General features: G+C 44.5%; 1 protein-coding gene across 6 annotated transcripts in view; it reads left to right on the forward strand.

Moving 5' to 3' along the window:
• The window catches only part of SH3KBP1 (SH3 domain containing kinase binding protein 1), a 513,036-nt gene that overhangs the window by 330,154 nt on the left and 159,153 nt on the right, over window positions 1-23,729 (forward strand). For all 6 annotated transcript variants that reach the window (XR_003942025.1, XM_030202268.1, XM_030202267.1 and 3 more), the window contains one exon: window positions 3,889-4,088. Coding sequence is in view for 5 of the 6 variants with exons in the window: in XM_030202268.1 (XP_030058128.1) it covers window positions 3,889-4,088 (200 nt within the window). In the remaining variant the exon portion in view is untranslated. The remainder of the gene's footprint in view (window positions 1-3,888; window positions 4,089-23,729) is intronic.

Genomic DNA, 23,729 nt, shown 5'->3' on the forward strand with positions numbered 1-23,729 from the left:
GTGCCCTCCAGGACCAGGTTTGAGAACTACTGCCGTAAACATTTAGCATGCATGTTAACCTACCACTTAATGGGCAATGCAATGATTTTTGGCAGGTGCACAAAAATGTAATTATAATAGCACACAACAAATTTGTGTGTTTTTAATACATTATATCACAGCATCTACATGCTATTAATGCCTGATCATGCTCAGTTCTCTCTACTACTACTACTACTATTTAGCATTTCTATAGCGCTACAAGGTGTACGCAGCGCTGCACAAACATAGAAGAAAGACAGTCCCTGCTCAAAGAGCTATGTAATAAAAGTGAGCCAAGTATAGGACAATCAAGCCATTGTGACATCACTGATGAGGTTGGCTCTTATTGGTGGCCTGAGGCATTATGACATCACAATATTAGCTCTGGTTACAAGAGACTACTACTACTACTATTTATCACTTCTATAGTGCTACAAGGCGTACGCAGCGCTGCACAAACATAGAAGAAAGACAGTCCCTACTCAAAGAGCTTACAATCTAATAGACAAAAAATAAAGTAATCAAATCAATTAATGTGTACAGGAAGGAGGAGAGGAGGGTAGGTGCTTATGGCTCCACCTTCTTGCTAAAAGAACTATATATAAAATATCTCAGTGCACTGGCATGCTTGTCGATGCTGAGGGGAGAAGCAGGAGAGCAACAGGACCAAGAGGTTTAAGAACAAGTGTGAATCTGAGGAGAAGATAATAGGTGTCTTTCATGGCTTATGTTCTCCTGCATTGCTTGACCCCAAGTTCTGTTTGTTTATTGTTGTAGGTGCGTGAGGGAGTGGGTTACGTGATTCTGTTGGGTTCTCCTTCGTATCAGTAAGGGACTCAAAAGAGCAGAGAGGATATTGAGGGTAAGAGCGTGGAAGGGGTGAGAGGCTGTGCTTTGGGCATGGAAGGGTGTGAGACTGAGCATGAAGATATGTGTAGTGGGCAGGAGGAGGTATCTGGCCATGTTAAGAAAGTAATGGCAACAGTAAAGGGAGAGAGGAAAAGCAAGGAGGTTGACTTGGGACAGAGAAATACAGGAAGGACCCCAGATCAGGGATCCTCAGGAGTTTAGCCTAGAATGGGTGGCAGAGCTGGTGGTTGGGAGGCGGGGCTAATGTGGGCAGACATATACGGTCTGTGCTGGGGCTGGTGGTTGGGAGGCGGGACTAGTGCTGGGCAGACATATACGTCTGTGCTGGGGCTGGTGGTTGGTAGGCGGGACTAGTGCTGGGCAGACTTATACGGTCTGTGCCGGGGCTGGTGGTTGGGTGGCGGGGATAGTGCTGGGCAGACTTATACGGTCTGTGCCAGAGCCGGTGGTGGGTGGCAGGGATAGTGCTGGGCAGACTTATACGGTCTGTGCCAGAGCTGGTGGTTGGGAGGCGGGGATAGGGCTGGCCAGACTTATACGGTCTGTGCACTGAAGAGGACAGTACAAATAAAAAAAGTAGCACATATGAATTTATCTTGGGCAGACTGGATGGACCGTGCAGGTCTTTTTCTGCCGTCATCTACTATGTTACTATGTTACAAAGAAAATGACTACATACTGGAGTCAGTCCTGGTCCTGGAGAACCACACTGTGTTCATTGGAAGAGGCTCCCCAAGAAAATTACTACAGTAAAGGATCACGTTTGAAAATAAAAGGGCATTGGATAATGTCAGTCTCAGAATCACCTAGTCCTCAGGGCACACCTTGTCAGTCAGGTTTTCAGGATATCCTTAATGAATGTGCATGATAGATTTGTCTGCACTGCATCCTTGTTACGCAAACCTATATCTCTTGCATATTAATTGGGTATATCCTGAAAACCCAACTGGTTGGGTGTGCCCTAGGACTAGCTTTAGTTCACAGCATGCTATCTTCGTGCAAGGAAAGCTGCAGTAGCCTTCATTATAAGCTTTAATGCACAGGCTCCTTTATCTAAATCTCTCTCTGCCTGGTCTGTCCTGCTGTCTCACATCCAAACTATGCATATTTTCAGACAGTTTAATCATTGAGGGTCACAGTAATTTGCTGGAAACCCTGCCATGTATCCTCTGTTAATATGCATTAATGGCATTGCAAAGCTATTTCCCTAGAGCTTATCTCAGAATTTGCATTTTCTAGATTTTGATACCTGGAAAATCAGTTTGTATGATACTTTTCTATTTTTAATTGAATTCAGTGCTTATGTAAAGTGGTTGGCAGACACTCCTGAAACTGAAATCCTTTATTAACAGAGACGGTGTTTTGCAAACATTTGATTTCTTCCTGATTTTTATAACCCAGGGTATGTGCGAGAGAGATTTAAAATATGCTGTTGTACAGGGCAGCAAATGTTGAATATACCATTGAACCAGGGGTGTGCTGGTAAATTGTTAACAGGGGGCTCTCTCTCGCCAGCAAAGTAAAAGAGAATTCAGGAGGGGCCCAAGCCCACATTTTGGGATCCATTTGTTAAAGTAGCCATGGAGAACCGGCTCCCAAAATTCTTAAAAACTTAACAAACGGCTCTCGAGAGCCTGTGAGAGCCTGCTCCAGCACACCACTGCATTGAACAATCCCTTCTAGACCCCTGATTGCAAAATGGCATGAATAAGTACCTAAGTACATACGTAATGCCACACTGGGAAAAGACCAAGGGTCCATTGAGCCCAGCATCCTGTCCACGACAGCGGCCAATCCAGGCCAAGGGCATCTGGAAAGCTTCCCAAACGTACAAACATTCTATACATGCTATTCCCGGAATTGTGGATATTTCCCAAGTCCATTTAGTAGTGGTTTATGGACTTGTCCTTTAGGAAACCGTCTAACCCCTTTTTAAACTCTGCCAAGCTAACCGCCTTCACCACGTTCTCTGGCAACGAATTCCAGAGTTTAATTATGCGTTGGATGAAGAAATATTTTCTCCGATTTGTTTTAAATTTACTACACTGTAGTTTCATTGCATGCCCCCTAGTCCTAGTATTTTTGGAAAGCGTGAGCAGACGCTTCACATCCACCTGTTCCACTCCACTCATTATTTTATATACCTCTATCATGTCTCCCCTCAGCCGTCTCTTCTCCAAGCTGAATAGCCCTAGCCTCCTTAGTCTTTCTTCATAGGGAAGTCGTCCCATCCCCGCTATCATTTTAGTCGCCCTTCGCTGCACCTTTTCTAATTCTACTATATCTTTCTTGAGATGCGGCGACCAGAATTGAACACAATACTGAAGGTGTGGTCGCACCATGGAGCAATACAATGGCATTATAACATCCTCACACTTGTTTTCCATACCTTTCTTAATAATACCCAACATTCTATTCGCTTTCCTAGCCGCAGCAGCACACTGAGCGGAAGGTTTCAGTGTATTATCGACGACGATACCCAGATCCCTCTCTTGGTCCGTAACTCCTAACGTGGAACCTTGCATGACGTAGCTATAATTGTCATCCCAGGGCAGCTAGAGCTAGATAAATAGTGGGAAGCAACGGATAGCACTGCGAGTATTTTCAGGAAAGCCATGCCTCCACTGCAAGGACATAGCTGTTGGTCATTCTTTGGAATGCTTGTTGGTGAACCACAAGGGCACAGGGTGATGATGCATGGAGCTAGTAGTAACTTATGGCTCCTTTTTTTGTGGGCACTGTGAGCCTGAGGACCTGGGGATATGACAAGAGGTATGATAAAGGATACCAACAGGAGAGGGAGAACGTGTGCTACAGGCCAGAGCGAGAACATATGCTACAGACCACTAGGGTAGGGTGGAGATTTTGGGAAGGGTGCTAAAATACCTCATGCCCATCCTGTTCTCAAGAGGCCGCTAGAAAAAGTGAGAGGTTGCCCAGTTGTACAATTAATGTTAAACTCAACTTTTCCTATTTTTTTTTCTTGACCTTTCTTAGGTTTGAAGGACATGACGGGTTCAGAGAGTGATGGTGGAGATTCAAGCAGCACCAAATCTGAAGGGGCAAATGAAAAGTCTTCAGAAATCCAGCCCAAGAAGATTAAGGGATTTGGATTTGGGGATATCTTCAAAGACAAACCCATAAAGCTAAGACCAAGGTCAATAGAAGTAGAAAACGACGTTCTACTAGTAGAGAAGGTACTTTTTTTTGTTAAACTTTAAACATTATTTAAAGGTTTGTGAAAGAAGCTCCTTCTCAAATAGGTAATTGAGAAGTTCGGATGGATCCTTATGATAGTTCTCTGTTCTGTGTTTTAAAGTGTGGTTATCTTCTCCAGTCGAACATAAGCTTTATGGCAAAGAATCTAGAGACCAAGTAGTCATTTATAGAGATAAGAAACTGGACCTGAGGATGTTATTTTTAGTATTTCCTTGCTTAGTATTGATGAATTTGAGTGAGGCCTACAGCAGTGGTCTACCCTGCTAGTTGGCAAATCCAGAACATGATCTCTACCAGAGTTCTGCTAAGAATGTATTTGATTCAATTTCGGTAAGGTTGCCAGTGCATTCCTCTTCTTTGTGTACACGTGTAACATATGGCTCTGCTTTGCCTTCTGTATTGTGGATCCTTTGCTTCCGTTGTTTGTTCAGTAAGAATGAATACAGCAATCCAAGGGTTCTGCAGAGTGGAAACAGAGCAGCAGCCTAGCTGCTCCAGACCTTGTTGGAACTGGTGATAAAAAGAAAAATTTGTAAGATTATATTTTTATTTTATTTTTTGGTTTTTTTTTTAATTTAATTTTCAAAGTACAACGCCAAACAAGACACATGTAGAAGAATGGAATCTCAAAAAAAAAAATTTTACATCAAAACCAGAATAACTTAGGAAAACCACAAGCCCACATCGAGAGATAGCTGTACCATACATAATCAAATTCAATAAAGAAAAAAAAAATTAGGATAATCTAATTCAAATACTACGCCCTATCATCACTAAGTACTCAGCATAGCCCAAAGAAAGGTTTATTTCTCATGAGCTTTAAGAATTTGCTCCAAATGCAAAGAATCCCAGACTATAAATTCTTTATCCTGAAAAGTAAGAATACGTGTACACAGAAACTTAACGAAAAAAGAAGCACCCAGAGCAAGGACTTGGGACTTCAGAGCTAAAAAAAAAGCTCTATGCCGGAGTTGAGTTTCTCTGGGTACATCAGGAAATATAAGAATGTTTACACCACAATAAAATTGTCTTTCTGAAAATACCTCTTCAGGATCAAGTTTTTAGCCAGATCAGAGACCAAGGAGACCAGCTATTTTTAAGCATCCAACTAGATATCACACTACTCTCTCATTCTATTCTGTTGGCATAGTTTTGCGCTTCTTGAATAACTACATAAGTATTGCCATACTGGGAAAGGCCAAAGGTACATCGAGCCCAGCATCCTGTTTCCAACAGTGGCCAATCCAGGTCACAAATACCCGGCAAAATCCCCAAAATGTACAAAATATTTCATACTGCGTATCTCAGAAATAGTGGATTTCCCCCAAGTCCATTTAATAACTGTCTATGGACTTTTCCTTTAGGAAGCCGTCCAAACCTTTTAAAAACTCCGCTAAGCCAACCGCCTTTACCACGTTCTCTGGCAACGAATTCCAGAGTTTAATTATACGTTGAGTGAAGAAAGCTTTTCTCTGATTCGTTTTAAATTTACTACATTGTAGTTTCATCGCATGTCCCTGAGTCCTAGTATTTTTGGAAAGTGTGAACAGATGCTTCACATCTACACGTTCAACTCCACTCATTATTTTATAGACCTCTATCATATCTCCCCTCAGCCGGCTTTTCTCCAAGCTGAAGAGCCCTAGCCGCTTTAGCCTTTCCTCATAGGGAAATCATTCCATCCCCTTTATCATTTTCGTCGCCCTTCTCTGCACCTTTCTGAATTCCACGATATCTTTTTTGAGATGCGGCGATCAGAATTGAACACAATATTTGAGGAGCGGTCGCACCATGGAGCGATACAAAGGCATTATAACATTCTCATTTTTGTTATAATGCCTTTGTATCGCTCCATGGTGCGACCGCACCGCCAGAAAATGAAAGCATAGGTCAAAAGTTGCAGTTTTTCAAGGTTATATGAGATTTTTGTCCTGGTGGTGTCTAGGCCCTTAAATGTGTCCCTTAATCTTTTGTCTTCTGTTCAGGGCTGCCGAGACACAAAGCTGGGCCTTGGGCAAACAATCTTCAGGGCCCCGGCCGCTGCTGCTCCCAGCTGCCACCGCTGTTTCTGGCTGCTGCTTGGCTATAGGTCTTTCTTCCTGCTGTGTCCCGCCTCCTGTGAAGTAACTTCCGGTTTCCGCATAGGCAGGATGAGGCAGGAAGAAGGACCTGTGGCCAGCAGAGCAGTCTCTTTTGATCACCAGCCTGGGTCTTCCTTGGAGGCCGGGCCCGGGAAATCTTGCCCCCCTCCCCCTTTCGGCAGCCCTGCTTCTGTTGAGCAATGGGGAACTCTGCTGTTGGTTCTAGCCGCCAGTTTTCAGAAGTTGCCAAAGTTGTTTGTTTTGGGGGAGGGATAGGAGTTGGGCTGACAGTTTCTTCCTGATCCTTTAGCACTTGTAGCTCAGTTGAAACCAGCCACTACAGGGCAGCTGCAGCCTAAGCCCCTATTTCTTGTTACTTGTTTTTTTCCCTATTTTATATCTTCTTCCCAAAAAGATAGTTCCGCCATTGAATAGGCATGCACCTAGGGGCCATGCACCGGGGCTGTATCGGAAACCCTGGGCCCTAAATTGAGCTGCTAGGTTTTACCACTTTCATTGACTGATTTCTCCATCCCCAGCTGTTGTGGGTAATGCCTCTACTTCATCCCCAGTCCCTGCCAAATTAGGTAGCAGAAGATGACATGGGAACAGACCCTAGATCCTCTGCCTGGCAGTGCACATCATTGTTACTGGGCAGCAGTGGCATCTCTAGACAGAAATATTTGGGTTGGCATCTATCTCTTTTTTTTTCTCTCTCTCTCTCTCTCTCTCTCCATCTTTGGGTCCAGCATCTCCCACTTTTCTTCCCCCCCCTCCCCCACCAGACTTTCTTCCCTCTGCTCACCCCCCATCCCAGCATCTCTCTCTCTCTATCCCCCCCTGTGGCTCCAGCCTCTCTCCTGTTCTCTTCCCCCATGCCTTATCCAATTTCTCTCTTCTCTCTAAGCCAACTCCACTCAGCATCTCTCACCCCTTCCAGCCTTCTCATTCTTTGCCAGCAGTGTTGGTAATGAAGGCAGGCAGGTCTCGGAAGCTTTCTTTCTGCAACGCCCCACATAGGCGGGAACAGAAAGTTGAGTCAGAGGAGGTGGGATACTGCAGAAAGAAAGATTCCGGGGACCGGCCTGCCTTGATCGCTGTCACTTCCAGAGATAATTGAGAAGGTTGGGGGGGGGGGGGGGAGGAAGGGAATAAAGAGAGGCATGACCTAATGACAGTGGAGGAGTGACCTAATGGTTAGTGCAGTAGGCTTTGATCCTGACAACCTGGGTTCAATTCCAGCTGCAGCTCCTTGTAACCTTGGGCAACTCACTTAACCCTCCATTGCCACAGGTATAAAAAAAGAAAACGTAGATTGTGAGCCCTCTAGGGACAGAGACAATACCTGCTTATAATGTGTATAGTGCTGCATATATCTAGTAGCGCTATAGAAATGAGTAGTAGTAGTAGTAGTACCTCGGAGTGCAGGTGGAAGTTGCTGGACCTTGGGGCGAGGGGAGTTTGGAAGGTGAGGTCAAATTGGGGTAGCAAAGGTGGCACTTGCCACTCCGTAGTGACATCTATCCTGGGCAGGCCCACTAGAGTGGTTTTTCAAGAGGTGATGCCACTGGCTAATGAAAATGAAAATAAAATTGCGTTTACACACTTCTGCAATCATAAAGTCAAATGCAAGGACAAAGCATTTTTATCGTCATCAACAGAGTTCTGTTTCATAAGTTTGTGGTATTGTTGGACTGGATGCTGCAAGGGAAGACTCGCCAAAAATGAGGCATAGCCAGTGATTCATGCAATGTTTTTTTTTTTTTTCTGGAAGACATTCTTTTAAAACCTCTTCTTAAAGTTTATGAACTTAGTTGCACCTGGGACATTTTTTTTTAAACCTCTGACACACCAGTGCTGTCAATATACATCAGATAAGGTTTGTATTTGGTATTGGTGCTCTCTCCCACAGAGCCTGTGGTCTGCCTCTACTGCGCTCGTAGCCATGCTTGAGCTTGAATGAAACTAATTTGGTCACAGTCTGGGTTACTAATGGGGCCAACTGCTTAGTCTGCTGCAGTAGGTAGTTTGTAGTGAGGGCTGTTAAAACCTTCAGCTCTTAGTAACATAGTAGATGACGGCAGAAAAAGACCTGCACGGTCCATCCAGTCTGCCCAACAAGACAAATATTTGCTGCTTTTTGTGTATACCCTACTTTGATTTGTACCTGTGCTCTTCAGGGCACAGACCGTATAAGTCTGCCCAGCACTATCCCCGCCTCCCAACCACCAGCCCCGCCTCCCAACCACCGGCTCTGACACAGACCGTATAAGTCTGCCCAGCACTATCCCCGCCTCCCAACCTAGAGCCCCGCCTCCCAACCACCGGCTCTGACACAGACTGTATAAGTCTGCCCAGCACTATCCCCGCCTCCCAACCACCAGCCCCACCTCCCAACCACCGGCTCTGACACAGACTGTATAAGTCTGCCCAGCACTATGGTTTCAGATCCCTAGGTATGTTCAAGGAAATAAACACACAACACAGGTTAATAACAGCTAAAGCTTTAGGAGAGACAGTCATGCATCTGCAAACCCAGCAGCTTTGCTAGACAGGTCTCTAATCCCTATTTCAGCTGAGGGGGGTTTTGGGGAGGCTCGGCACACAAGGTAAGGGAGGTATGCACTTGGGAGCAATTTGTGAAGTCCACTGCAGTGCCCCCTAGGGTGCCCGGTTGGTGTCCTGGCATGTGAGGGGGACCAGTGCACCACGAATGCCGGCTCCTCCCACGACCAAATGGCTTGGATTTGGTCGTTTCTGAGATGGGCGTCCTCGGTTTCCATTATTGCTGAAAACCGGGGTCGACCTAAATGTTAAGATTTGGGCATCCCCGGCCGTATTATCGAAACGAAAGCTGGACACCCATCTTGCTTCGATAATACGGGTTTCCCCGCCCCTTCCCGAGGACGCCCTCAGGAAAAGTTGGGCGTGGCGGTTCGATTATGCCCCTCATGGATATCTAACTTGGCCAATAATTTTTTACTGGCTAGAGCATTGTTGATTCAAAACGAAAAAAAAAAAACTACACGTGTAAATGACCTGGGATTATCCTACTGTTAGAGACATTTGTGAGCTATCAAGCTCCACTAACCACACGGTGAATTTAAGCAAGGAAGGTGATATTTTATAGCTACCTATGTCAGTGCATACTTTCACCCCACTAACTCTGCTGCGATTTCAAAATAGGTATGTCCTGTCATTGTGAAAATTATCCCCGGACGCGTACCCCATACGTATTTACGCCTACCTCTTCAGAACAAAAATGTGTGCATAGGATTGCCTCTGACTACAGTGCTTGAAATTTGTTTATTTATTTATTTATTGCATTTGTATCCCACATTTTCCCACCTTTTTGTGGGTTCAGTGTGGCTTACAATATGAGTTGAATGTTGGAAATACAATTTGTTACAGATTGGTTATGGATTACATTGTGCAGAGTTATGCGAAACAATTGAGGTGTCGTTAAGGAATGTAATAATGGAACACAGACATTGCAACTTTGGAAGGAAACAATGGGAGCTTAGAGGGCGATAAAAAGGCATGAAGGCGTATGGTATATGTCTTTACATAGTAACATAGTAGATGACGGCAGAAAAAGACCTGCACGGTCCATCCAGTCTGCCCAAGATAAACTCATGTGTATACCTTACCTTGATTTGTACCTGTCTTTCTCAGGGCACAGACCGTATAAGTCTGCCCAGCAGTTTTTCCTGTCTCCCAACCACCTGTCCCGCCTTCCATCACTGGCTCTGGCACAGACCGTATAAAAGTCTGCCCTCCCCTATCCTCGCCTCCCAACCACCAACCCCTCTTCCCCCCACCTGCTCTTTCTGTGAGTAAAGGTATGAGTGATGTGATAATATGGGAAATGGCATTGTACCCATACTTTTACCCTTATATCAGCTATGTGGTTTCATAAAAGCCCATTTCTGCCAGTAAAGCACTCTTGTCTTTGGAAATGGATTTGAAAAATTACCCATTCACTGTTTTGTTTCTTGGTGATCACCTTGTTAAATGAGAGAAGGCTTGCTGACTCTGTCTGCTTGAAGGATTCTGTCAGGATTTGGAGCATGTGATACTGTACTAACGGTTCTTAACCCAGGTATGGAGCTTACTCATTAGGTCTGCTTTTCAAAATACCTGCAATGAGTGTGTACAGTATGCATTTAAGAACATAAGACTTGCCCTGATGGGTCAAATCAAGGGTCCATCCAGCCCAGTATCCTGTTTCTAGCAGTGGCCAGTCCAAGTTACAACAAGGTCAGCTCAGTCTATAGACCCAGGTGAGGCACTGGCTCAGGACGTTGGTGATAAAGGGCACCCAAATCCCGGTTCATCTTCTCGCCCCCTGTAGGCCGGGGGGGGGGGGGGGGGGAAGAGAGATGCAGGATTGGAATTTGCTATGAGGCTGCGTGTTTCTGGCTTTCTTTACACTTAGATTTGTGAGCATCTCCATCTTATTATTTTTTTTGCAAAAATTTGAAAACTTATCTATTTAAAAACGTTTTGTCTTAATTCTGTGTAGAAATGTAGGGTTTTTTTCCTTATTTTTTTGTTACCTGCTTTGAACCACTGTTTTGTGGGAATTAGCAGGATACAAGAATCGTATTACATTCCATTATATTTTTGGCATCCTTTATCACCAGTGAGGTGGGGGACTTGAGAGGGAGGGGGGGATCTGCTGGATTGTGGGGGGGGGGGGCCATTGATGCAAAAGTTGTCTCGGGGACCACGCTGGTCCTGGGTTACAGGTACCTGGCAGATTCCCAAACATATCTCTGGCATGTTCACTTAGGTTTTTCTGAGCACTCAATCTGCGAATGGTTTGAGTTCCATGCCATGCTGTACAGTTCTGTAGAATTTGTAAAGTGTACAAGCCCCCCCAAAAAATCCTAGATTAAAGATACAATTTTATAAACGTGTACAAGCAAAAAAAAAAATAATCCTGAGAGTAATGATGCTGGAATTAGTAACTAAACGTCTGTATATTTTTGCTTAACACTTTTTAAGAGAATATAAATACGCCATAAAAACAATGCCCAACCTAACAAACTTCCGAAAATCACTAAAAACCAACCAATAAGGCATACCATAATGATCCATCCTAAATACTAGACAACGAAACTTACACCAGAACTGGGACAAAACCGAACTCTCTATACCTGACTGCTTCATTTACTTTGTCACTAATGAACTTTAACGCGATATCACTTTATTTCTCGTTCCGGAAATGAAATTCTCTATACTTGATTCCTTGTTTAATCTGTCACTTATGAACTTTAATGCAATACTATTTTGTATTTCTCATCCCGGAAATGGCGATCGCCATTACGGAATAATGTAGGCCACGTTGAGCCTGAAAATAGGTGGGAAAATGTGGGATACAAATGCAACAAATAAATAAATAAATAGTCACACAAGTTACTGTAACATTGCCTGCCTGTTCACAGTTTTCTGCCTTAATGTAATATTTGTGTCATTTTTTCTTGTGACCTGAGTGACAAGTTAGCGTGTTGTTGGTGGGATTTTAAAAATGGCATCAAGACTACTACTACTACTACTATTTAGCATTTCTATAGCGCTACAAGGCATACGCAGCGCTGCACAAACATAGAAGAAAGACAGTCCCTGCTCAAAGAGCTATGTAATAAAAGTGAGCCAAGTATAGGACAATCAAGCCATTGTGACATCACTGATGAGGTTGGCTCTTATTGGTGGACTGAGGCATTATGACATCACAATATTAGCTCTGGTTACAAGAGACTACTACTACTACTACTATTTAGCATTTCTATAGCGCTACAAGGCGTACGCAGCGCTGCACAAACATAGAAGAAAGACAGTTCCTGCTCAAAGAGCTTACAATCTAATAGACAAAAAATAAATAAAGTAAGCAAATCAAATCAATTAATGTGAACGGGAAGGAAGAGAGGAGGGTAGGTGGAGGCGAGTGGTTACAAGTGGTTACGAGTCAAAAGCAATGTTAAAGAGGTGGGCTTTCAGTCTCGATATAAAGCTATAATAGGAAATGTTGTCCAGGAGATCATCAGCAGTCACTGAGCATGCAGCTTTCTGATCCATTTTCTCAGTCGCTCAGCAGTCTGCTTCATGCATTAGGAAATGAAGCCTGTCCCAGCCTAGAGGGACTTCTGTTGCAGAAAGTTCACAAGGGATAAAGGCTCAGTTTAAGCTTTTAACACAGTTGTTAATTCTGAGTCAACTAGATTACTGCAACTCTCTTTATGTAGGTTGCAAGAAATCATTTCTGAAGAAGCTACGAACTTTACAGAACATGGCAGTAGTTAGGCTGATGTTTTTTTCAGCTGGAAAATTTGGGAGAGCGACTCGCCTTTTGGTGAGAGCTCACTGGGCTACTCATCCAAGCCAGAGTAATATTCAAGATTTGAACAACAGTATTTAAAATACTGTTCGGATCTGCCCCACAATATGTGCTTTCTTTAATTATTCGTCCTTCTATTGAAATGTTATCTAAATTACGTGACCCCCATGATCCTTCATTTCCCATCATTAATAGGTGTTAAATATTTAGCCATCTTTAAAGCTTCATGCATTTACATGTTAGCCAGTGTTTGGAATAGTCAACCTAAGGACAGTAGTTCCCAAATCTGATCCTGGAGGTACTCCAGCCAGTCAGGTTTTCAGGATATCCACAATGAATAATCATGAGAGAGATTTCCATACCAAGAAGGCAGTGCATGCAAATCTCTCTCATGAATATTCATTGTGGATATTGTGAAAACCTGACTGGCTGGGGTGCCTCCTTGACCATGTTCGGGAACCACTGCCTACGGACCTTAGAGGTCAAGCACTCTATTTGAATTTTAGGAAACAACTAATAACGTGGTTATTTAAATGCCACCTCAGTTAATTGTCCTAGTTTTTGGCTCTATGGTATACTATTTTACGCTATTGGAATTGCAACTTTCTGGGTTATGCCCAGTTTTTCTTCCTTTTGACCTTGTAATCCGCATTCAACTTGCAAAGGTATATGCAGAATATAAGTACACTAGTAAAATAGACCCGTTTCTGAAAGAAATGAAACGGGTGCTAACAAGGTTTTCCTCGGAGTGTGTATGTTTGAGAGAGTGTGTGTGAGAGTGACTGTGTGAGAGAGAGAGTGAGTGTGTGTGTGTGTGTGTGTGACAGAGAGAGATTGAGACTGGGTGCGAGTGTGTGTGTGACAGAGAGAGAGTGAGACTGGGTGCGAGTGTGTCTGTGTGAGAGAGAGTGTGTGTGTGTGAGAGATTGAGAGTGTGTGCCCCCCTCCCTCCGAGTTCCAGGGTCGTCCCCTCTCTCCGAGTTCCAGGGTCGTCCCCTCCCTCCGAGTTCCAGGGTCATCCCCTCCCTCCCGAGTTCCAGGGTCGTCCCCTCCCTCTGGGTTCCAGGGTCATCCCCTCCCTCCCTCTGAGTTCAAGGTTCCCCCCACCTCCCTCCGAGTTTCAGGGTCCCCCCTCCGTCCGAGTTTCAGGCTCCTTCCCTCCCAGTTCTAGGGTCGTCGTCCCTCCCTTCCTCCCTTCCAATTCCAGGCCCCCTCCCTACGAAGTTTGAAACTCATCTTGACTTACCTCGTTGGGGTTACGGCAGCCGCAGTAAAAGGCGTGCAGCCTAGGCCCTTTTCTCTCTCTCAGCTGTGGTCCCGTCCTCATTTCCTGTTTCCGCAAGGGCGGGACCACAGCTGAGAGAGAGAAAAGGGCCTAGGCTGCACGCCTTTTACTGCTGCAGGCGGCCGCTGTAACCTTGACTTGGTAAGTGAAGATGGAACGACCGGCATCGATACCTGAGCGGGAAGAGAGAGGGACGTGGGGTCGCCGAGGAGAGCGACAGCGAGACAGAGGTGACTACAGTAACATCTCCTGACGTCAGGCAGGCAGGCTTCTACTGCGGGAGAGTGACGTCAGGAGATGGTTACGAACCCAGGTAGACTCATTGGAATGTTGCAGGAGCAAATTATTATATTAGATAATGATAATTAATCTGTTTTGGGTGGGTGAGGGAGAAAAGAAAAGAGTAGCATTTTGAGGGAAAGAGGAACCATAAGACACCTGTCATCAGAGTGGCTGTCCTTTGGGGTTTCTAGAGCAGTGCTTATCTATCATGCCACTCATGGAGGGGCATAATCGAACGTGAACACCCATCTCCATGGGCGTCTATCTCCGAGAACGGGTACGTGAAGGGGCGGGACAGACCGTATTTTCAAAAAAGATGGGCGTCCATATTTTTTTTTTGGATAATACGGTTTGTGCCGGGCAAATGCATCGGATTTGTGCGGATTTCAGCTGGGCGGTATCGTTTTTCAGCGATAATGGAAACCAAAGGTGCCCAGCTCAAAAAGGAACAAATCCAAGGCATTTGGTCATGGGAGGGGCCAGGATTCGTAGTGCACTGGTCCCCCTCACATGCCAGGACACTAACCGGGCACCCTAGGGGGCACTTGTAACAATTAAAAAAAAAAGAATTAAAATACCTTCCAAGTCCATAGCTCCCTTCCCTTGGATGCTGGGCCCCCCCAAATCCCCCCCAAAACCCACTGCCCACAAATCTACACCATTACCATAGCACTTATGGCTGAAGGGGGGCACCTAGATGTGGGTACAGTGGGTTTTGGGGGCTGTTTGGAGCGCTCCCATTTACCAGCACAAGTGTAATAGGTAGGGGGGGATGGCCCTGGGTCCACCTGCCTGAAGTCCACTGCACTCACTAACAACTGCTCCAGGGACCTGCATACTGCTGTGTTGGAGCTGGGTATGACATTTGAGGCTGGCATACAGGCTGGAAAAAAAAAGTTTTGAAAGTTCGTTTTTTTGGGTGGGAGGCGGTTAGTGACCACTGGGGGAGTCAGGGGAGGTCATCCCCGATTCCCTCCGGTGGTCATCTGGGCAGTTGGGGCACTTTTGGGGGACTTGTTCGTGAAAAAAAAGGGTCCAGAAAAAGTGACCCAAATTCTCGCTTCTGGTGCCCTTCTTTTTTCCATTATCGGCCGAGCATGCCCATCTCTCCTCGGCCGATAAACACGCCCCAGTCCCGCCTTCATCACGCCTCCGACACGCCCCCCCGTCAACTTTGTCCATTCCCGCGACAGATTGCAGTTGGAGAGGCCCAAAATCGGCTTTTGATTAATTGGGAGAAAGGCGCCCATCTCCCGATTTGGGTCAAAATACGGGGGTCTTTCTCTTTCGAAAATAAGCTGGATAGTGTTACAAAGAATGGCCAAAACAGATCTCATTCCATGTAAGCCCTTCTTTGCCACTGTTGCAAATATGACCGCTCCGAAGAGATAGGGGGCAAATTGGGGAGAAGGGGGGGGGGGAGGGAATGATTCCAGAAGAACAGCATGAAAAATATTTCAGAAAACAAATGGTAGCAAATGTAAATCTTCATGCAATATTATTGCCGGTCGGTCATGAATAGTTATGAGAAATTGTACAGGATGTGGAGGGCACGATTTTCTTTTTTAATAACCTGAGATCCTAGAGAATTTTATTGGGATTGCCAGATGAAGGAACACAGTGAATGAAGCATCTTCAAGTGAATGTAATAATTAAACCTGTCTGAGAGAAGCTATGAAACATTTTTTTCATCACAGGCTTTGAGTAAATCAAGGTTGGCTTTCTTATTGCTTCACTTCATTCCTATGCATTGTTTCAGTTGATAAACACGTTCTTACTGTCTTTATTTCATTTTGATTTGCCTTGTTTTATTCTTTTCATCTATGTACCTCTCCACTCTCATCTCTCCCTACATTCCTCCCCGGGAACTCCGTTCACTGGGTAAATCTCTCTTATCTGCACCCTTCTCCTCCACTGCTAACTCCAGACTCCGTTCCTTTTATCTTGCTGCACCATATGCCTGGAATAGACTTCCTGAGCCGGTACGTCAAGCTCCATCTCTGGCCGTCTTTCAAATCTAAGCTTAAAAGCCCACCTTTTTGATGCTGCTTTTAACTCCTAACCCTTATTCACTTGTTCAGAACCCTTATTTTATCATCCTCACTTTAATATTCCCTTATCTCTTGTTTGTCCTGTTTGTCTGTCCTAATTAGATTGTAAGCTCTGTCGAGCAGGGACTGTCTCTTCATGTTCAAGTGTACAGCGCTGCGTACGTCTGGTAGTGCTATAGAAATGGTAAGTAGTAGTAGTCTTTGAGATTCCGGAATCTTGCTGCTCTTTGGGATTCCGGAATCTTGCTACTCTTTGGGATTCCGGAATCTTGCTACTCTTTGTCCTTATCCCTTATTTGTCCTGTTTGTCTGTCCTAATTAGATTATAAGCTCTGTCGAGCAGGGACTGTCTCTTCATGTTCAAGTGTACAGCGCTGCGTACGTGTAGTAGCGCTATAGAAATGATAAGTAGTAGTAGTAGTACCAGACCCCCCCACTCACCTCCACCCAGGAGACAGTCCTACTCTTTACCCAATGAATTTGTATTAGTTGCTTAAATTTGTATTTATTAGAATTGGAGCCTAGAATTTCTGAAACGTGAATTGCAAAGATATTTGGTATATAGACAAAATACTCCTTAGGTGCCTTTTTTGATTGAAGTCTTGGATCTATAATTTCTTTAACTACTAGTATCAGCCATACAACAAGAAAAAAAAACATCCTATAATATTCCAAAATACCCCAATCAGCTGTCAGATGTTCAGTTACTTGCAAAAAAAAATCTTTCAAATATCTGTAGAGCCAACAGTGTTTGAATTAAGTCACCTGGCAGGATCCCCCCCAAAATGAGTAGATTCCATTCTGCATACCCCCCCTAGCAATAAGCAGTGGCTTTCCTCAAGTCTAGCAACAGTGTATGGATTTTTCCTCCAGAAACTTGTCCAAACGTTTTTTTTTTTTTCAAAGCCAGCTACACTAACAGCTTTTGCCACATCTTCTGCAGTTGCTCCGTGGGACAATGCAAAGGCATTATGGTATTTCCTTTTCTATTCTCTATTCTTCTTCTAATTGATTCTAACATTCTATTTGCTTTCTTGGCTGCCATCACACACTGAGCAGTACATCACAAGTACTTGACACCAAAACAAACAAACCAACAAAAGAAAAACCACGAGACTAGACTCATAGGGGAAAATACATGTTTACAATACACAGAGCTTTAAAAAATTATAAACCACAAGAAAATAATATGTGGCATGAGTATGGAATGTGAATCTGGCACATTAGTGTGTAAGCGATTAACTAAAATGAAAATTTTTTTCCCATGATCTCCAAGACACCCGAACCCCTCCACTCACTCCAGGTAAACATATGTATGTACAGGAAGTTTGTGCATCCTTTACATGCATGTTTTACCTGCAGGAACGCTTAGAAATTTACCTTCATAATTTTTCATGGTGAAAAGCAGTGTAAAGAATGCAACAAATCATTTTTAAGGGTAAAAAGCAGACATGGACATAGGAATAAAATCAAAAAGAGAATCATAAGAACCACAGCACTTGTAACACTGAAAGCAGTATGTATGGAAAAATAGTCCAATGCAGAACTTCCCAACCTGCGGATCAGGAACCCAGTTAGGGTCACAAAACTCATGTTTGAGGTCACAATCTGCGTGGGTTCTGCTCATTATTCTGCACCTCTGGGGATAACACAACTTTATTTCACCACGATCATGGGGGTCATGGCCACAAAGAGATTGATCAAATAACTAATGCTAGGGCTAAAATATTTATTAATGTATCTGACCCAGTTCAATGCTAATATTGTGTCACGACTGTGTTTGTGATCCCTCTCTGACTCACCTTATTTCCAATGGTCAGCTGCTGAGCTGGCTACTGTCTGCATGGTTGTTTCTTTCCTGTGTGTTCCAAGCCTCACTTTGGTGTTCAGTGTGTATTTCCTGCCTCTGTCCTGTAGGGTTTCCACTTCCTCTGTGTTTCAAGCCTCACTTTGGTATTCATTGTGTATTTCCTGCCTCTGTCCTGTTTATAAGGAAGTGGTGCACTTTCATTCAGGGCCTTTGCAATGCCAAAGGTCTCCAGGTTAGTCTGTGTGCAGTGTAGCACTTCTGCCTTGTTCTAGTCTGTGTGCCTTTGGGCACTTCTGCTTTGATTTCTTGTTGCTTTGTTCATAGCCTGTGTGCCTGTGGGCACTTCTGTCTTGTTTCCTTGTTTAGGGTTCCTGTGTGCACTTCTGCTTCTGTTCTTCTCGGTCTGTTTGTGTGTTAGGTTCAGCCTTCAGCCATAGTTCTGTTGTTTGTCTGTGTGGGTCAGCTTTGTGTCCTGCCTAAGTACATAAGTAATGCCACACTGGGAAAAGACCAAAGGTCCATCGAGCCCAGCATCCTGTCCACGACAGCGGCCAATCCAGGCCAAGGGCACCTGGCGAGCTTCCCAAACATACAAACATTCTATACATGTTATTCCCGGAATTGTGGATTTTTCCCAAGTCCATTTAGTAGTGGTTTATGGACTTGTCCTTTAGGAAACCATCTAACCCCTTTTTAAACTCTGCCAAGCTAACCGCCTTTACCACGTTCTCCGGCAATGAATTCCAGAGTTTAATTATGCGTTGGGTGAAGAAAACGTTTCTCCGATTTGTTTTAAATTTACTACACTGTAGTTTCATCGCATGCCCCCTAGTCCTAGTATTTTTGGAAAGCGTGAACAGACGCTTCACATCCACCTGTTCCACTCCACTCATTATTTTATATACCTCTATCATGTCTCCCCTCAGCCATCTCTTCTCCAAGCTGAAAAGCCCTAGCCTCCTTAGTCTTTCTTCATAGGGAAGTCGTCCCATCCCCGCTATCATTTTTGTCGCCCTTAGCTTCATCTTTTCTAATTCTACTATATCTTTCTTGAGATGCGGCGACCAGAATTGAACACAATACTCAAGGTGCGGTCGCACCATGGAGCGATACAACATCCTCACACCTGTTTTCCATACCTTTCCTAATAATACCCAACATTCTATTCGCTTTCCTAGCCACAGCAGCACACTGAGCAGAAGGTTTCAGTGTATTATCGACGACGACACCCAGATCCCTTTCTTGGTCCGTAACTCCTAACGTGGAACCTTGCATGACGTAGCTATAATTCGGGTTCTTTTTTTCCACATGCATCACCTTGCACTTGCTCACATTAAACGTCATCTGCCATTTAGACGCCCAGTCTCGTAAGGTCCTTCTGTAATTTTTCACAATCCTGTCGCAAGTTAATGACTTTGAATAACTTTGTGTCATCAGCAAATTTAATTACCTCGCTAGTTACTCCCATCTCTAAATCATTTATAAATATGTTAAAAAGCAGCGGTCCTAGCACAGACCCCTGAGGAACCCCACTAACTACCCTTCTCCATTGTGAATACTGCCCATTTAACCCCACTCTCTGTTTCCTATCCTTCAACCAGTTTTTAATCCACAATAGGACATTTCCTCCTATCCCATGACCCTCCAATTTCCTCTGTAGCCTTTCATGAGGTACCTTGTCAAACGCCTTTTGAAAATCCAGATACACAATATCAACCGGCTCCCCTATGCCTAGTCCCCTCTACCTTAGCTTCAGCCTTAGTTCTGTTGTTTGTCTGTGTGGGTCAGCTTTGTATCCTGCTTGTGTCTGCCCTGTTTGTCTTCAGCTCCAGTCCCCTTCCCTTCCTGCTTGTCTCTGCCCTGTTTGCTTTCAGCTTCTGTTCCTGCCAAGCTTGTTTGAGTATCCTGAATTCTGTTCCTGCCAAGCTTGTTTGAAAATCCTGAATCCTGCTTGAGTATCCTGAATCCTGCTTCTGCCAAGCTTCTTTGAAAATCCTGAATCCTGCTTGAATATCCTGAATCCTGTTCCTTCCAAGCTTCTTTGAAAATCCTGAATCCTGCTTGAGTATCCTGAAACCTGTTCCTGCCAAGCTTGTTTGAAAATCCTGAATCCTGCTTGAGTATCCTGAAACCTGTTCCAAGCGAAGTCCGTTCCAGCATTTGGTTATAGCCAAGCTTGTTTGAAAATCCTGTATCCTGCTCCTGCCAAGCTTGTTTGAAAATCCTGAATCCTGCTTGAGTATCCTGAATCCTGTTCCAGCCAAGCCAAGTCCGTTCCTGCATCCACTTCCAGCCAAGCTAAGTCCATCCCAGCATTTGGTTTCAGCCAAGCCAAGTCCGTTCCTGAATCTGATTCCAGCCAAGCCAAGTGCATCCTGAATCCTGTCCAGTCCTGCTTGGGTGGGTTTTGCCTCCTTCGTTCGATGACAGTAGGCCAAGGGCTCACGTTGTTCCAGAGTTTGTGACTGTTTCTTTAAAGCCTGGGACCGTGACATATTGATTGTAAAGGTACCCAATTTCAAAATATTACAAACTTTTAAACTACTTAAATCTTTAAAATTTTTAGAAAACATTTTAAATGTGCTCAGAGCCAGGTGCCCATTGAGGAAGAAACAACCAAGCATCCCATCATTGCACATCAGAGTCCCAAAGTCCACTATTCATATCAAAGTCCAAAAAAAAAAAGGCTTTGTAACGTGTGCTGCTCGTGGTGGGAAATCTCATCTTGGTCTTCCTCTCCCCTCAATATATAAAATCACTCGGTGCTTCAAAGCGCAATATCCCCAACGCAGACTGCATTTCACAATTGCTTCTTCAGGGGGGTTAACAAATAATACCTGAAAAGTAAAACATAATCTGAGCTCTCCATTTTTACTGTTTCATACAACATATAGGGGTCCTTTTACTAAGGTGCGCTGAAAAATGGCCTGGACTAGTGTAGGTGTGTTTTTTTGGGTGCACACAGATCCATTTTTCAGCGCGCCTGTAAAAAAAATAACTTTTTTTTTTTTTCCGCTGAAAATGGACATTCAGCAAAATAAAAATTGGCACGCGTACATTTTGGGTCTGAGACCTTACTGCCACCCATTGACTTAGCGGTAAGGTCTACGTGCACCAAATGCCAGTCACTGCCCGTTTTTGCCACGCGTCAGAAAATAAAAAAATTATTTTTCGGACACATGTCAGAAATGAAATTGCCGTCCGGGCTACGCGGCAGCCGGGCGGTAACTCCGAATTGGCATACGTTGGGCGCACATAGGCACCTACGTGGCTTAGTAAAAGGGCCCTATAATAAATAATCTTATTGCTTCAATATGAAAAGCTTTGGTGTAATGATTGGAGCCATGCACTGAGAACCAGGGAAAGCAGGGTTCAAATCCTACTACTAGTACTTATCATTTCTATAGCGCTACTAGACGTACACAGCACTGTACACTTGAACATGAAGAGACAGTCCCTGCTCGACAGAGCTTACAATCTAATCAGAACAGACAAACAGTCCAGATAAGGACAAAGAGTAGCAAGATTCCGGAATCCCAAAGAGTAGCAAGATTCTGTGCGGAATCCCAAAGAGTAGCAAGATTCCGGAATCCCAAAGACTACTACTACTTATCATTTCTATAGTGCTACTAGACGTATGCAGCGCTATACACTTGAACATGAAGAGACAATCCCTGCTCGACAGAGCTTACAATGTAATTAGGACAGCCAAACAGGACAAAAAAGAGATAGGGGAATATTAAAGTGAGGATGATAAGATAAGGGTTCTGAACAAGTGAGTAAGGGTTAGGAGTTAAAAGCAGCATCAAAAAGGTGGGCTTTTAGCTTGACCTACCGGCTCAGGAAGTCTGTTCCAGGCATATGGTGCTGCAAGATAAAAGGAACAGAGTCTGGAGTTAGCAGTGGAGGAGAAGGATGCAGATAGGAGAGATTTACCCAGTGAACAGAGTTCCCAGGGAAGAATGTAGGGAGAGATGAGGGTGGAGAGGTACTGAGGAGCTGCAGAGTGAATGCACTTATAAGTCAATAAGAGGAGTTTGAACTGTATGCGGAAATGGATAGGAAGCCAGTGAAGTGAGGAGAGGGCTAATAGGAGCATAATGACACTGGCGGAATATTACTCGTGCAGCAGAACCCCTCAAGGTCACTGGTACAAACTTTAGATTGTAAACCCTCCGGGAACAGGGAAATACATACTGTACTTGAATGGAGCTCACCTTGAAGATGAGCACTAAATTCAGAATCCCTTCCCTTCCCAAGCATATGTCTTTCCCATTAAAAACTAAAATGCATCTTAAAGAGCGCTTCCTAATACCCACTGTGGCTGTAACTTTTTTTTTATGTTCAGTAATATCTCCCAAAATGCTCTTCTTTTTCCTTTCCTCCTTCTATAGAGCAAGGTATTGGGGTTGCTGAATGGATCCTAAGGGGCTTAGCCGAGATTGGGTGGCAGAGCCGGTGGCGGGAGGCGGAGATGGTGCTGGGCAGACTTATACGGTCTGTGCCAGAACTGGTGGTGGGAGGCAGGGATAGTGCTGGGAGACTTATACGGTCTGTGCCAGAGCTGGTGGTGGGAGGCAGGGATAGTGCTGGGAGACTTATACGGTCAGTACCAGAGCTGGTGGTGGGAGGCAGGGATAGTGCTGGGCAGACTTATATGGTCTGTGCCAGAACTGGTGGTGGGAGGCGGGGATAGTGCTGGGCAGACTTATACGGTCAGTACCAGAGCTGGTGGTGGGAGGCAGGGATAGTGCTGGGAGACTTATACGGTCTGTGCCAGAGCTGGTGGTGGGAGGCTGGGATAGTGCTGGGCAGACTTATATGGTCTGTGCCAGAACCGGTGGTGGGAGGCGGGGATAGTGCTGGGCAGACTTATACGGTCTGTGCCCTGAAAAGGACAGGTACAAATCAAGGTAAGGTATACACAAAAAGTAGCACATGTGAGTTTATCTTGTTGGGCAGACTGGATGGACCGTGCAGGTCTTTTTCTGCCGTCATCTACTATGTTACTATTGTAGTCCATCTGAATATGTGAGAAGTAAAAATAAGAGTCGTCAACCAGGTTATAGATGAGACCTTCTTATTGCACTGATTTAGATCCGTGACTGTCTTTTGAGAGTTAAGCTCTTTTACTTGGGACGATGAAAAAAAAAAGACAGCACAGTTACACCGGGTTTAGATAGTACAGCACCCTCAAAACATGCATGACACTTGTGTGTTTCAAAACTGGAGTCTGCTCCAAGTTTAGATGTGGTAAGAGCTGCACGATGCATGCTGGAAACTTGGGAACTGAGAGGGTGATTTCCTTATTTGCATTCATTTTATTCCTTTTTTTTTTTTTTTTGAATGGAGAAGTTGAGAGAGAGTGTCAAGGGGTTCTTTACAGCTATATATAGGCTGTGTGGTCATCACCGCCTCCTTATCGTGCTTGCTTGAAATCCGTTCCTCTTCGTAGCTGTTCTTAGCAAAGCTGGTGGCCAGGACGTGTGTAGAAGGAAGGCAAAAGATAGAAACCTTCAGTATATCATGCCGAAAAGCCATGAATAGTTTGCAGGCTTCCTGTATCACCAACAAATGCCAGCCTTGTTTTTCTACGTGCTGGTTTGGGGCCCTTAAGTGTGACTCAGTCTTAGGTTTTCTCTGACGGGCTTTGTCCATGTTAGCTGCTTAAGAGGAAGTGAGAGAGTGGGAGGAATTTTGTTCTTGGACATTCTGACTCTAGCAGGGCAGCTTTATTTCACCCCGGCAGATGAGGTATTTATCATTTCAT

Source organism: Microcaecilia unicolor, chromosome 4, assembly GCF_901765095.1.
Source record: "Microcaecilia unicolor chromosome 4, aMicUni1.1, whole genome shotgun sequence".
Classification (NCBI taxonomy): domain Eukaryota; kingdom Metazoa; phylum Chordata; class Amphibia; order Gymnophiona; family Siphonopidae; genus Microcaecilia; species Microcaecilia unicolor.